This window comes from Cydia pomonella, unplaced genomic scaffold, assembly GCF_033807575.1.
Source record: "Cydia pomonella isolate Wapato2018A unplaced genomic scaffold, ilCydPomo1 PGA_scaffold_143, whole genome shotgun sequence".
Taxonomy (NCBI): Eukaryota; Metazoa; Arthropoda; class Insecta; order Lepidoptera; family Tortricidae; genus Cydia; species Cydia pomonella.
Window position 1 is genome coordinate 290,789 of NW_026907786.1, and position 13,053 is coordinate 303,841.

The 13,053-nt window shown below is 38.6% G+C and overlaps 1 protein-coding gene across 1 annotated transcript; it reads left to right on the forward strand.

The window, feature by feature from the left end:
• The first annotated feature begins 774 nt into the window (after window positions 1-774).
• LOC133533263 (repressor of RNA polymerase III transcription MAF1 homolog) lies at window positions 775-11,787 on the forward strand. Its single transcript, XM_061872219.1, has 4 exons — window positions 775-1,494; window positions 4,761-4,881; window positions 5,089-5,366; window positions 8,463-11,787. The coding sequence occupies exons 1-4, from the start codon at window positions 1,289-1,291 to the stop codon at window positions 8,524-8,526; spliced, it is 669 nt and encodes a 222-aa protein (XP_061728203.1). The 5' UTR covers window positions 775-1,288; the 3' UTR covers window positions 8,527-11,787.
• Window positions 11,788-13,053: the final 1,266 nt, after the last annotated feature.

Here is a 13,053-nt window from a genome sequence, read left to right on the forward strand (position 1 = left end):
CGCTATTATTTTTATTTTATAAAGGTGACAGTAATACTCCATATGGGGTCAAACTTGCGATTTATATACTTATATGATGTGACGTCACATCACCTTATCATTTTGTTAGAGGCGTTTCAATCGTCGACTGCAAGCGTCAGACTTTAACTCTCATTTCTGACCTTTGTGTTGCTGAAATGCCATGAGTCCTATACAGACATTTGATCCTCAGGAAAATCAAGATCGTTTGACATTATTTACAAAAAACAGTCAAGTAGCCAATTATATTATAAACTGGGTGTTATTTATTAAAGGTTTGACTTACCCGATAGGCGGTGATTCAGTCATTTTAGGGTTTTCCCCGAACCTTACTAGATAGATACGCAGGCGCAACTTCTAAACCACACCAACCATGGACTAAACCACAGAAATAAGTAAATTACAATTACATATAAAACCTTAAATCTTAGTGGATCCAATCCTTCGCCGAACTTCAGTTAGTAATTTTACAGTTGATAATTAATTCATTATTATAATAAGCGATGGACTTCTCCGGCTACGATGTACAAAATAAATACATGTAAAACTGTAGTGTAAATGTCAAAATTGAATACCGGTCAGTATATTTGTTTAAGAGTTATGAGTACTTATGAGCCGTATTTTCATGACAAATATCCATTACAATGTGGTAAAAACACGGTTAAATCTTGTTCTTAAACAGTGACCATAGAGAGAGTAGTTTTTGTTTTTTTTTCTATTCTAAGATTTCTAGGCTTGTCTTGTCTAATTGTCTATACTCGTTTGATGGCTGCGAAATCAACAATTTCTATTTTCCTTCTTTGTTTGTAAATTTGTCTAAAAATCGCTAAGTGTCAATTGTTTCGTGTAAATAACTTAAAATAACATTAACAGTGATATTTTACGACGATGTCTTCTATGGATTTTGATCTCTAGCACAAAATAGTGTTTGTTCAGTTTTTGTAGGACAAGTGAAGTGAAGTGGACGCGATCTTGGCCCAACTCATAACAAGCTAAAAATACTTTTGCTTCGTTATATAGCGATTTGTAAACTAAACTTTCTTTTCTTATTTGTGATGTACCCGCATTCCACCAGCGCTGAAGAAGAACAGAAGACGAATTTGATTCCGAGTGTGAAGCTTCTTCATTCCAAAAGAAAAGGAATATTCATACACCCGTCGGCTATGTACAGAAGTAGTGCACGCAGCTGTACGAATAATTTTACAGTTTCAATAGCAAGGAGTTTGTGTGGGTAAAGTCTTGTTGCGTACGAAATAGAGAAACTGAAAAAATGAAACTCTTGGAGAGTGGTCGTCTGGAGGCCCTGAGCAGCGCCCTATCGATCCTGAACGGTGATAGTGCTGTTCAAAGCCGCGTAGAGAGCTACAGTTGCAAAATGGCTGGAACTGAAAAAGCTTTCTACAAACGATTTACCGCTGATGGAGAGACCTCCCGTGACCTGCAAGCCCTATCTCCACCTGAAGGGGTCATGTATAGGTATCTCTTCCGAATTATTTTGTTTATAAAGGAAATGTTAAAAGGGTTGAAATAAATTGGCATTGTAGTACACTCAAAAGTAATGAAAGGGTTGGAGTCGTACATAGGCTACGGATACAGCTTACCATCAGGCGGGCCGTATGCTTGTTTGCCACCGATGTAGTATAGAAAATAAATAAATAGGTAATTACATACATAAAAAATGTGGCACAACATAAATGTTAAAATTTCTATCTAATTATACAATAATTTTATTGAAACAGCTTATATACCCGCACCCACATTACCCGCATTGAGTGATATTTTCACTCGGAATATGTGTGACAGACTGAGAGGACATTCTCTGAAGCTGACACGGTCGCAGAGTAGTAGCAACCCAAGACGACACTTCCTGTCTAACCGCGTAGTGAAAGTGTGGAACAGTTTGCCCAAATCCGTAATCAGTGCACCCTCAGTGAATTCTTTTAAAAATAGACTCTACAAACATTTTATAAATGGACAAAACACAAGTGCAGGACATTGATGTGCACATATCAGCTATAAGCTGCCTGTGCATTCATAAATAATAATAAATAAATAATATATACCTGCAAGGTCACCAGTCATTTTTTAAATAACCAGGAAAATCTCCCCTAATCTCTTGAAAAACAAAAAAAAAATTGAAATTGACCAGCCATACAGATTTGAGCAGATTAAAGTGTAATAATTAATTTAAACCAGTATTCATATCTCAGTGAATATTTTCGAAAATTATAGTATCAGTATAGACTTTTTTATGTGAAAAGCAATATACTTCATTGCAAAAGTATTCATTGGAAATAAATAATTAAATACTACTATGATCTATGCACAAATTATAGTAAATATACAAATAAAACAAAAAAACAAAAACTGACCTGGGTAGATACCATGTTTAGTGAACAGTATTACAGATGACTTAATCAACATGACTGCCAATCAGAGCAAAAAGATGACCATTGCTGGGTTGGTTGTTAGTTTATAACCAAATTCATCACAATTAGGATTAAACTGCTGCCGTGACCCCGGTGCCCGAGTGGCTCAGGCACCTGCCGCAATAGCAGAGGATGCTGGTTCGATTCCAGCCTGGGACACTGGAGGCCTTGGTCACTTTTTCTTAGTATATGACATTTATTTCAGTTTATAATTTATATAGTAGTATTTCTACTTCAAATATAAACAAATTAAAATATTTTCTGAAAATAATTTAATTTGTTCTAATACTTCTAATAGTAAAGGCCTATATTGTTCCCGTGGGAATGTGAATGTGTGTGTGTTATGAAATGTGAAAACAAAAGCTATAACTCCCTAGGGAGTTATAATTTTATTTATTTATTATGTATGAAGCGGTGGTGGCCGAGTGGATATGACGTCCGACTTTCAATCCGGAGGTCGCGGGTTCAAATCCTGGCTCGTACCAATGAGTTTTTCGGAACTTATGTACGAAATATCATTTGATATTTACCACTATCTTTTCGGTGAAGGAAAACATCGTGAGGAAAGTCCCCAATCCGCATTGGGCTAGCGTGGGGACTATAGCCCGAGCCCTCTCGCACATGAGAGGAGGCCTATGCCCAGCAGGTGGGACGTATATAGGTGAATTATTATTATTATTTATTATGTCACTAATTCATACAAACCACATAGTGTAAATGAGTTTTACTTTTAAAATACTGCCGTTAATAATTTAATATGTTTGATTATGTTTAAAAATATTTCATTTGATTAATTTTATAGCAGTTCAAATTTTTTTTACATAATTTTCAATCATGGCTGAATGCCAAATAGGTCTGTGCCTTCAATGTCTAACCTGTCAAAGAATGACAATACGTTTGATATGACACCGTATTTAAGAATTATTTCGTTTAAAATTTGTTTTTTTTTTCACAAGTGTGATGAAAAACATAGTATGTAACTCCGGGGGTAAGAATATTGCAACCTCTAAATTAATTGTCCATGAAGTAAATGCAATATATGTATACCTTAGGGATACAATCTTAATTTAATTATTTATTTATAGAAAAGTATGGATATGCATCATGGTCATCTTTAGTACCTCTTAGCTTAGAATCACCTGAAAAGAGGTAGCTTTTTATTACAAGTGCGAGTCGGACTCGCCCATGAAGGGTTCCGTACCATTTATGATGTATTAAAAAAAGTACTTACTAGATCTCGTTCAACATTTTACCACTTTGGAAGTGTCTCTCGCGCAAACTATTCAGTTTAGAAAAAAATTATATTAGAAACCTCAATATCATTTTTGAAGACCTATCCATAGATACCACACACGTATGGGTTTGATGAAAAAAATTTTTATTTTATTTTATGACTTATTAAAAAAAGTACTTACTAGATCTCGTTCAAACCAATTTTCGGTGGAAGTTTGCATCGTAATGTATATCATATATTTTTTTTAGATTTTTCATTCTGTTATTTTAGAAGTTACAGGGGGGGGGGACACATTTTTTCACTTTGGAAGTGTCTCTCGCGCAAACTATTCAGTTTAGAAAAAAAAGATATTGGAAACCTAAATATCATTTTTGAAGACCTATCCATAGATACCCCACACGTATGGGAGTGATGAAAAAATTTTTTTTTTTAAATTTTATGACGTATTAAAAAAAAACTACTTACTAGATCTCGTTCAAACCAATTTTCGGTTGAACTTTGCATGGCAATGTATATCATATATTTTTTTTAGATTTTTCATTCTGTTATTTTAGAAGTTACGGGGGGGCACACATTTTACCACTTTGGAAGTGTCTCTCGCGCAAACTATTCATTTTAGAAAAAAATGATATTAGAAACCTCAATATCATTTTTGAAGACCTGATTTGATGTTTTTTTTTTTCTATTTTTGTGTAAAAATCTTAATGCGGTTCATAGAATTCCTTTTACTTACCAAGTTTGTACAGGATAGCTCTTATAGTTTCGGAAAAAAGTGGCTGTGACATAATCGGACAGACAGACGGACATGACGAATCTATAAGGGTTCCGTTTTTTGCCATTTGGCTATGGAACCCTAAAAACGAGTAAAACATTTTACATTCATCTGTATAAAGTAGGTGCTACACAGTAGGGCTAAGATGGTCGTCTCTTTATCATTTGTCACCATGCCTGTCACGTTCTAACAAGTATGTAAGCGTGAAAGTGACGGGCATACTGACAAGCGATAAAAATGGAACCATGATGCCACCGCAGAGTATAAATGTGAGATAATTTAATTGAGTTGTTCTGTAATGTTGCAGTCGGAGCTTGTCTGGGGATGAGGATGGTGTGCTGTGTGACACCATCTCACGCAAGACACTCTTCTATTTAATAGCAACGCTGAATTCTGCCTTTCCAGATTATGATTTTTCAATGGCAAAGGTAACTAGCAATTTGATATATATTTATTTAGGGTTCATACCTGTTTTTTTTTTCTGTTTTGGTCTGCCTTGCTGTTTCGTCAACCTTGATGTTTCCATAAATAGTTTAACACATTCCTTGTTAAAATGTATACTAGCCTGCAAAAAATTATTCTTTATACATGGACTGTTAGAGTTGAAAAAATAAAAGAATGTTTGTTATGAACAGAGCAGCGAGTTCAGTGCGGAGCCGTCGCTGAGCTGGGTGCAGGCGGCGGTGGACGGCGCACTGTCGCCGGTGGGCGGCGCGCGCTGGCGCGGGCTGCGCGCGGCGCTGTGGGCCGCCGTGGACGAGGAGGTGGCGCTGCCCGAGTGCCGCATCTACAGCTACAGCCCCGACCTGGCCAGCGACCCCTTCGGCGAGCCCGGCTGCCTCTGGGTCTTCAACTACTTCTTCTACAACAAGAAGCTCAAACGGATTGTCTTTTTTACATGCAGAGCTATGAGGTTTGTGAATTGTATTAAAATTATTATTTTTCACTCGATTAGTATTCTTAGCCTAAAGGGGGCAAGATTCGTGAGAATTAGGGAAAATTCAATGAACTCTTGTTCCGGCATTTTTAGTTTTATCGACTACAGAAATATAATTAAAAAGTATTTGGATCAGAGGGCCTAGCGTATTTTCGTCGACAAGGTACCTTGTCATAAAAAGGTACTCGCGAAATTGATCACCAAAAGTAGCTAACCGTGTTGAATATTAACCTTTCGTTTTTTAGGGTTCCGTCAACGTATAGTCAACTATTATCGCCATTTCCTGTCTGTCCGAGGCTTTGCTCGGTGATCGTTAGTGCTAGAAAGCTGCAATTTCGCATGGAAATTCAATTTGTATGGATACCTATATACGAGGGTTGATTGAAAAATTCTCGGCCTGGCCAATTAAAAAAAAACTTTTTTCTTTTTGCTGCCGCCATTTTGAACTGTCATTATTCAACTGTCTTCCCGCAAAATTTCAATTGGCGTCTATATTTAAAGCAATTTTACGGCATATTTAAAGTTACGTGTCGGTAGATATCGTGAAAATGGAGAAATTAGAGCAGCGTATTGTAATTAAATACCTGCATAAAAAAGGATTGACACCGAAGCAAATTTATGATGATATGCAAAGTACATTAGGGCAATCCTGTCCATCATATACGATGGTGAAAAAATGGGCAGCTGAATTCAAGCGTGGACGAGATAGTATCGCAGATGACCCTCGTCCCGGGAGGCCAACAACGGTGACTAACACGGACAATGTGGCAATTATATGCGAAATGATAATGAAAGATCGGCGATTAAAGGTGCGGGAAATAGCTGACATCGTAGGCATCTCTTATGAAAGAACTCAAAATATTATAGTTAACGAATTAGGTTTTTCCAAGGTGTCGGCGAGATTGGTCCCGAGGCTTCTTTCAGTGGAACAAAAATCGCTCGCCGTACTAATTCACGTGAATGTCTAGACCTGTATGAAGCCGATATTCAAGACTTTTTGGACAGATTTGTAACTATGGACGAGACGTGGGTCCACCACTATACACCAGAGACCAAACAGCAATCGAAGCAGTGGGTTCGTCCTGGATCTCCGCCTCCCAAAAAAGCCAAAGCAATTTTGTCGGCCAATAAAGTCATGGCATCTGTTTTCTGGGATGCAAAGGGAATAATAATGGTTGACTGTCTCCAGAGAGGTAAAACTATAAATTCCGACTATTATTGCGAGTTATTACGCAGATTACGCGAGACTCTGAAGATAAAAAGACCTGGAATGTTAACAAACAAAGTTATCTTCCACCAGGACAATGCACGTGTTCACACGTCACTAAAATCGATGGCGGAGATTGCCAAATGTGGGTTATTGCCCCACCCACCCTATTCACCCGATTTAAGTAGCACCATCGGACTTTCATCTGTTCCCCAATTTAAAAAAAAACATATGGGTGGTATGAAATTTTCAAGCAACGCCGAGGTCCAAGCCGAGGTGGATGCCTATTTTGAAGGTCTCGAGGAAAGCTTCTTCAAAAGTGGCGTAATGGCTCTGGAATCCAGATGGAACAAGTGCATTCAACTCGACGGGGGTTATGTAGAAAAATAAAAATAAATTAAAAAACCTCGGTTTTGTTTTTAATATTCAGGCCGCGAATTTTTCAATCCACCCTCGTAAATCAATAAATCCGACAACGTGGTAAAATAAAAGCTAAAAAAAATTTGATAGGGTACCATTGGATAGGTCTTTCAAAACAAATAGGAGCCCTCAGCGAACATTTTATGGTGAGAAATAAATTTTTTCGGAAATATTTGCTCCGAAAGAAGAAATATGTGGGACACTCCCACTAGTTACCACCAAGTTGTTGCCAATGGTAACTACTGGCATTTTTTTTTTCCCACCTTTTACCAGTGGTGCTAACTAGTGTGTTTTTTTTCCAGTAGTTAAGGTGAGGTAGAGGAAGTGCGCCATGCCACTCTAAGTGTTGTAGAATACTAGTAATATTAGTAGTATATAAGCAGTTTTCGATATATTCAAGGTAGGCGCACTTAGGCGGCATGGCGCGGTTCCCCTACCTCACCTTACCACTCTTAACTTTTGAACCATGGATCCAAAAAATATGAAAATAATCGTGAAAATATAAATTAGTAAGGATATTCAATAAAAACTATAGCAAACATAATCAGTTAAACCTTTTTTGAATTATCGCGAGTAAGATGTCGCACAAAGCGCTGTGAAGGTACTCCCTAAACTTCCTTTTGCTTGTTATGTTCGTGATACTTACGAATAGCACTCGTTCAAAGCCTATTGTGACATGACATGCTCTTGGCCGGTTTTCATAAAACTGTCTATATTAAAGCGACCTGAAAAACTATGACACATCCATTACATAATCAGAAATTAATCGCCATTATGCGGGTCCACACAGAGCGAGCATACGTGCGAGGCAATGTTCTCGCACAAAAACCGGTCAGTGTAGACGTGCCTCGGCCGAGGCAGCGCGCTCAGGCGAGGAAAACGCGCGCGCTGCCTCGGCCGAGGCACGTCTACACTGGCCGTTTTGTGCGCGAAGAAATTGCCTCGCACGTACGTGCTCGCTCGCTGACTCTCTGTGGGCCCGCCTGTTTACTTTGAAAGCTGTAGGATAAGGGGCTACAATGTCTCAACTTAGGCAAGCCAGTAGGAATTGAGTTCTATGGATGCCTTGGGTGTAGGGCTGCACTCCGTCCGGGTTTTCCCGGATTTGTCCTAGTTTGGAGGCCGTCCGGGGGGGGTGTCAAGTGTCCGGGGAAAACCCGGACACTTTTCATGTAAGGAAGCACATTAAAACTACATGTAAAATTAAAGGTCTTGTTTTTTAAAAATATTATTTTCGGACTCGTCCGGGGAAAAAATGCGATTTACGCCAAATGTCCGGGTTTGGCGAAATTCGAGATGGCAGCCCTACTTGGGTGCCAGTTAGTAGTACAGTCATACAGTTCGAACGTTTAGTAAGTTACAGCAATTGAGTCAATCTAATCACACACTCCATTTTGATAAAATTTATGTGTCAGTCTTATTTATAAACGCATTTTTTTTCACAGCCCAGTTTGCGCGGTCGACTCTGGCGTTGATTTTGCTATGGACGAAGATGAGGAGTATAATTAAATAATGGTTTTCAAAGTTGTTCAATGTTAATAAGTAAGATGTGCACCTCTTATGTAACTCCTAATTTAAAGATTTAAAATTAACATTACACTTAATTTTATGAACACATGGGCAATTATTTTTGCAATGGATGCGTTTAAACTTAAAAACTAATTGCTTATTTTACGCATAAGTTAATTGTAACTAGACAAGTTGACGTACCTCGTATATTTGTTAAATTTTTTGAGAATTTAACGAAATACTGTAATATTTTCGGTTTAGTTTGGAAGTGGAATAAAATATTGATGGTGTTTTGTAGAAAAGGTTGTAGGTAGCCGTAGATTTATTTTCCGGAATCTTCTCTTTTATCAAACAGTCAAAATTATAATGTTTTTTATAAATGTGCTGTAAGTTTTAATATAGCTTTATAATGTTTTTATTTTAATTATACTTTATATGATCATATATGAAACTGCAAATGTTTCACTTAGGCGGTCTTCCGCAGTGCGAGTTGGACATGGTTATAGTCGTGCATAGCGTTGTCTCACCCGCACATCCAAGTGGCGTGCGGAAACCGCATCGGCGTAATAGCCAGTTATTGTAATTTTCTTTGTAACTCCTTTTTTATGTCTGCGCTAAACGCTGTGAGCTGCGCGAGCCCCACCTAATAAGCTGTTATTTATACCACTTAGTGACCCCAGCGGCCCACCGCGAGTCGTTTATTCGAATTTATGACGTGACCTATATTAATGAAGTGTCAATTTAGTTAGCTCTTCAAGTGACAAAATAAATCACAATTAGAGTCGTTAGACCACTGAAAACTCAAAACAACATTTGCAGCTCTCTCAGATTCCTAAAACTGGTGATTTCTACTGCCGTTGGCTCTTCTTCTTAAAAGTTTGCCGACCCCTTATCAAGGGCACGGGTTCTCAGGGCTTAGGGTAAGGTAGGGTTCCTAGGGAATGAATGAGACTCATTCTCATTCCTAGGGCTTTGCCATTGATCGTAAACGGGTTCGCGACAAGTACAGTCAGCGTCAAATACTCTGTAGCAGTCAAAGTGGCCAAATAGTTCGGTACATCATACTAAATATATGGTGTACCGAACTATTTGGCTACTTTGGTTGCTATAAAGTATTTGACGCTGACTGTACCTATAACCAAACTTTTTTTTTATACAAATTAGTTTTCGTCTTGTGTTTCGCAGCATCTGGTATAAGTTGGTTCGGGGGGTAGAGTTTATGAAACCCTGTTCTATAGGACATACAAGCAAAAACTCACAGTTGAGTTTTGTAATTACATAAATAGGTTGAGGGCTCTCGTGGCTTGGATAAGTATATACGTTAGATTCAGATGAAACACATTGTTTTTTTAACTCGGTAACTTAAAACTGCATCCTGCAGGCTTATTCAGTCAGCGAGTGGCGCAGATAAATTTCAACTAAATGTGTTGTCGAAATAATTTGAATATGTACCTATTTTTCTATTTGGTGGCCTAGCGGTAAGAGCGTGCGACTTGCAAACCGGAAGTCGCGGGTTCAAACCCCGGCTCGTACCAATGAGTTTTTCGGAACTTATGTACGAAATATCATTTGATATTTACCAGTCGCTTTTCGGTGAAGGAAAACATCGTGAGTAAACCGGATTAATCCTAACAAGGCCTAGTTTACCCTCTGGGTTGGAAGGTCAGATGGCAGTCGCTTTCGTAAAAACTACTGCCTACGCCAAATCTTGGGATTAGTTGTCAAGCGGACCCCAGGCTCCCATGAGCCGTGGCAAATGCCGGGACAACGCGAGGAAGAAGAAGATTTTTCTATTATCTTTTCTCAATCATGCACGGAAATACCTACCGTAGGCTTACAACTCTCAAAACATTAATTTTAAAATTTAATGAATGTGCAATTTCTGCAATGGATTTTATAGTTTTGACACGAGTTATAATTTCCATGTATTTTTTCGAGAAAAGCATTACAAACCTGGAAAGGAAGAGGTATTGCTTGACTAGTATATTAGGTAATTTTCTTCCAGGATCTTGCACCGCTCTACCTTGATTTTCATACCCTTCAAGCAATTCCTGACTTCCCGGCCGTTGCTATTCCTCAAAGGCTTAATTTCCTCCTTCGCTGTCATCGGTCAAGCGTACGATTTACACAATTTTTGTATGGGCCACCCACCGCACAGCAACGGTGACGTCGTTCTCGGTCGTCAGCGCCGCGTGCGTCGGTGCGCTGGCGCGCTATACACCACAGATCGCGCGCTCAGTGCAAAGCTGACGGGTTGGCTATACACACATGCCGTCGTGAGCATCATGTGTTAATTTGTACGCTCGACCGATGTCAAAGTTGGAGAAAATGAAGGCTTTCTTTGTCATACGTGACCGATGTCAGCGTAGGAGGAAATCGGGCCTAAGCATTGGTTTCGGTTGATGCCGTACTTGCCGCATTTAATTAAGTGGCATTTCTTCTCTTGCAATTACAATACTTAATTTTGTTTCATATTTTAAAACGGATCTCTGTTTTAAAATGGTTTCAAAACGCGAAAGTTTTAAATGTTAATTTTGGTTTCTATGTTAGTCGGTCTCTATTCAGATTTACCTGCTGAAACATATGAATTTTAGGAGTAATTAAATTTATTTATAGTTACAGATATATCTGGTATAGGGTGTAGATTTAGGTGTGACATGTAAAATGTAAATTAAATAAGCTGAGTTCAGATCTCAATTTTTCGTATCAAAATGTATATTTAATGTCAAAGTTTGGAACGAATATATATAACTACTACTTGGAAGTAGTACTTACTGTCGTTACAGTATAATCGAGTTATAAATCTTAAAATAATTAGCGACAACCAAGAATGGTGTCTTTTTGAGATTTTATACTTGACTGTACATTTTGGTGTTAAAAACTTATTTTGGCTTTGGGATGTGCATGGTGCTTGAATTAGAATCAATCTAATTTCTACATCTTGTACAATAAATGTGTCCTTATTTTTACTTTACAACCTTAGTTTTACGGCTTGAATCAGTAGATTGCGGCCAAGTATAAGCTCGTTAAGACAGAAGCATATTTATTAGGGTTTTTGCCTCATAATTTGCCAAGAACGTACACACATTTGTATTTTGTTTGTGACGAGACTTGGCTTATGAACTTGAAGTATTAGAGTAATGTGGAAAGCGTAAACCATATTTTAAGTCACTTAGAAATCCGCCTATATTTTAGGGCGTCACTTTCAATATTGTTAGCGACATAATTACACATTTGATGAATTATACATTTTTTCCCGAAGTTGTTTATAATTTATTCCTAACTGTTGCGAATTAACCCATCATCCATCTCATTGAAAAGTAAAATATTCAAATCAAAGCCTCCACCAAAGATCAAACCAAAAAAGTTTTCAACTGTACTTGATACTTTAAGAGGCCGGTATCGATTTTAGTCGCAAAAATGTCAAATTGATAGATTTAGTGCATGAAATTGTACACCTTTTGTTAACTATTAGAAATAACAAGTACTAGTTTTTTTAGCACGTCTTGCGTAAAGGACTGATTTTAAAGCTCTTATTTGTAAATTCCGTAAAGTTTGGACTGCTAAAACTGGTAATTTTGTATTACACATATCCTGTACTTCAACATTAGTTAACTACATTTTTAGGGTTCCGTAGTCAACTAGGAACCCTTATAGTTTCGCCATGTCTGTCTGTCTGTCCGAGGCTTTGCTCCGTGGTCGTTAGTCCTAGAAAGCTGAAATTTGGCATGGATATATAAATCAATAAATCCGACAAAGTCGTACATACAATAAAATCTAAAAATTAAATTTTTTTTAGGGTACCTCCCCTACTCGTGAAGTGGGGGTGAATAATTTTTTTTTTGCTTCAACCCTACAGTGTGGGGTATCGTTGGAAAGGTCTTTAAAAACTAATAGGGGTCTTCAACAAACATTTTTTGATAACGTGAATATATTCGGAGATAATCGGTCAGAAAGCAAAAAAAAATGTGTCCCCTCAAACTTTTGAACCGTAGGTCCAAAAAATATGGAAAAAATCTTGGAAGTAGAGCTTAAGAAAGACATTAAATGAAAACTATAGCGGACATGATCAGTTTAGCTGTTTTTGAGTTATCCCGAGAGAGAAAGCGGGTTTTCGCACCCACCTACGCCAACGACGTCGCAGCCAGACGCCGATTTCGACGACGAGATCGCCGAAATCAAGGATGCCGCAACAACCGCTCCCGCCGACGGCTCCCCAAAGCCGTGACACTCGGCCGACGCAGCCCCTGGACGCACCTTCTCGCCGGTCCCGCGGGAAGCTCAGCTCCGACTTGCCCCTCTCGAGCTACTGGATCGGGATCGCATCCTAGTCGCTCGACTGGCGCAAACCATAAACCCACCCTGGAAACCACAAGAATTGCCCAGCATTCAAGAAGGCCTACAGATTATGGAAGGCCGGGAAATCTTACTTCTCGGCCCTGTCCCGCCCGGGACCTCTAACCAACGCCGCGATCGAGAAGCCCACGGTGGAAGAGTCGACGCCATCAACCCTGATGGCGCCGGCAA

What these genes read in the sequence shown, in the direction of transcription:
- LOC133533263 (XM_061872219.1), top strand. Translation starts at nt 1,289, where the DNA reads ATGAAACTCTTGGAGAGTGGTCGTCTGGAGGCCCTGAGCAGCGCCCTA. An exon ending in CCTGAAGGGGTCATGTATAG is followed by an intron (nt 1,495 to 4,760) that starts GTATCTCTTCCG and finishes GTAATGTTGCAG; the next exon opens with TCGGAGCTTGTCTGGGGATG. An exon ending in ATGATTTTTCAATGGCAAAG is followed by an intron (nt 4,882 to 5,088) that starts GTAACTAGCAAT and finishes TGTTATGAACAG; the next exon opens with AGCAGCGAGTTCAGTGCGGA.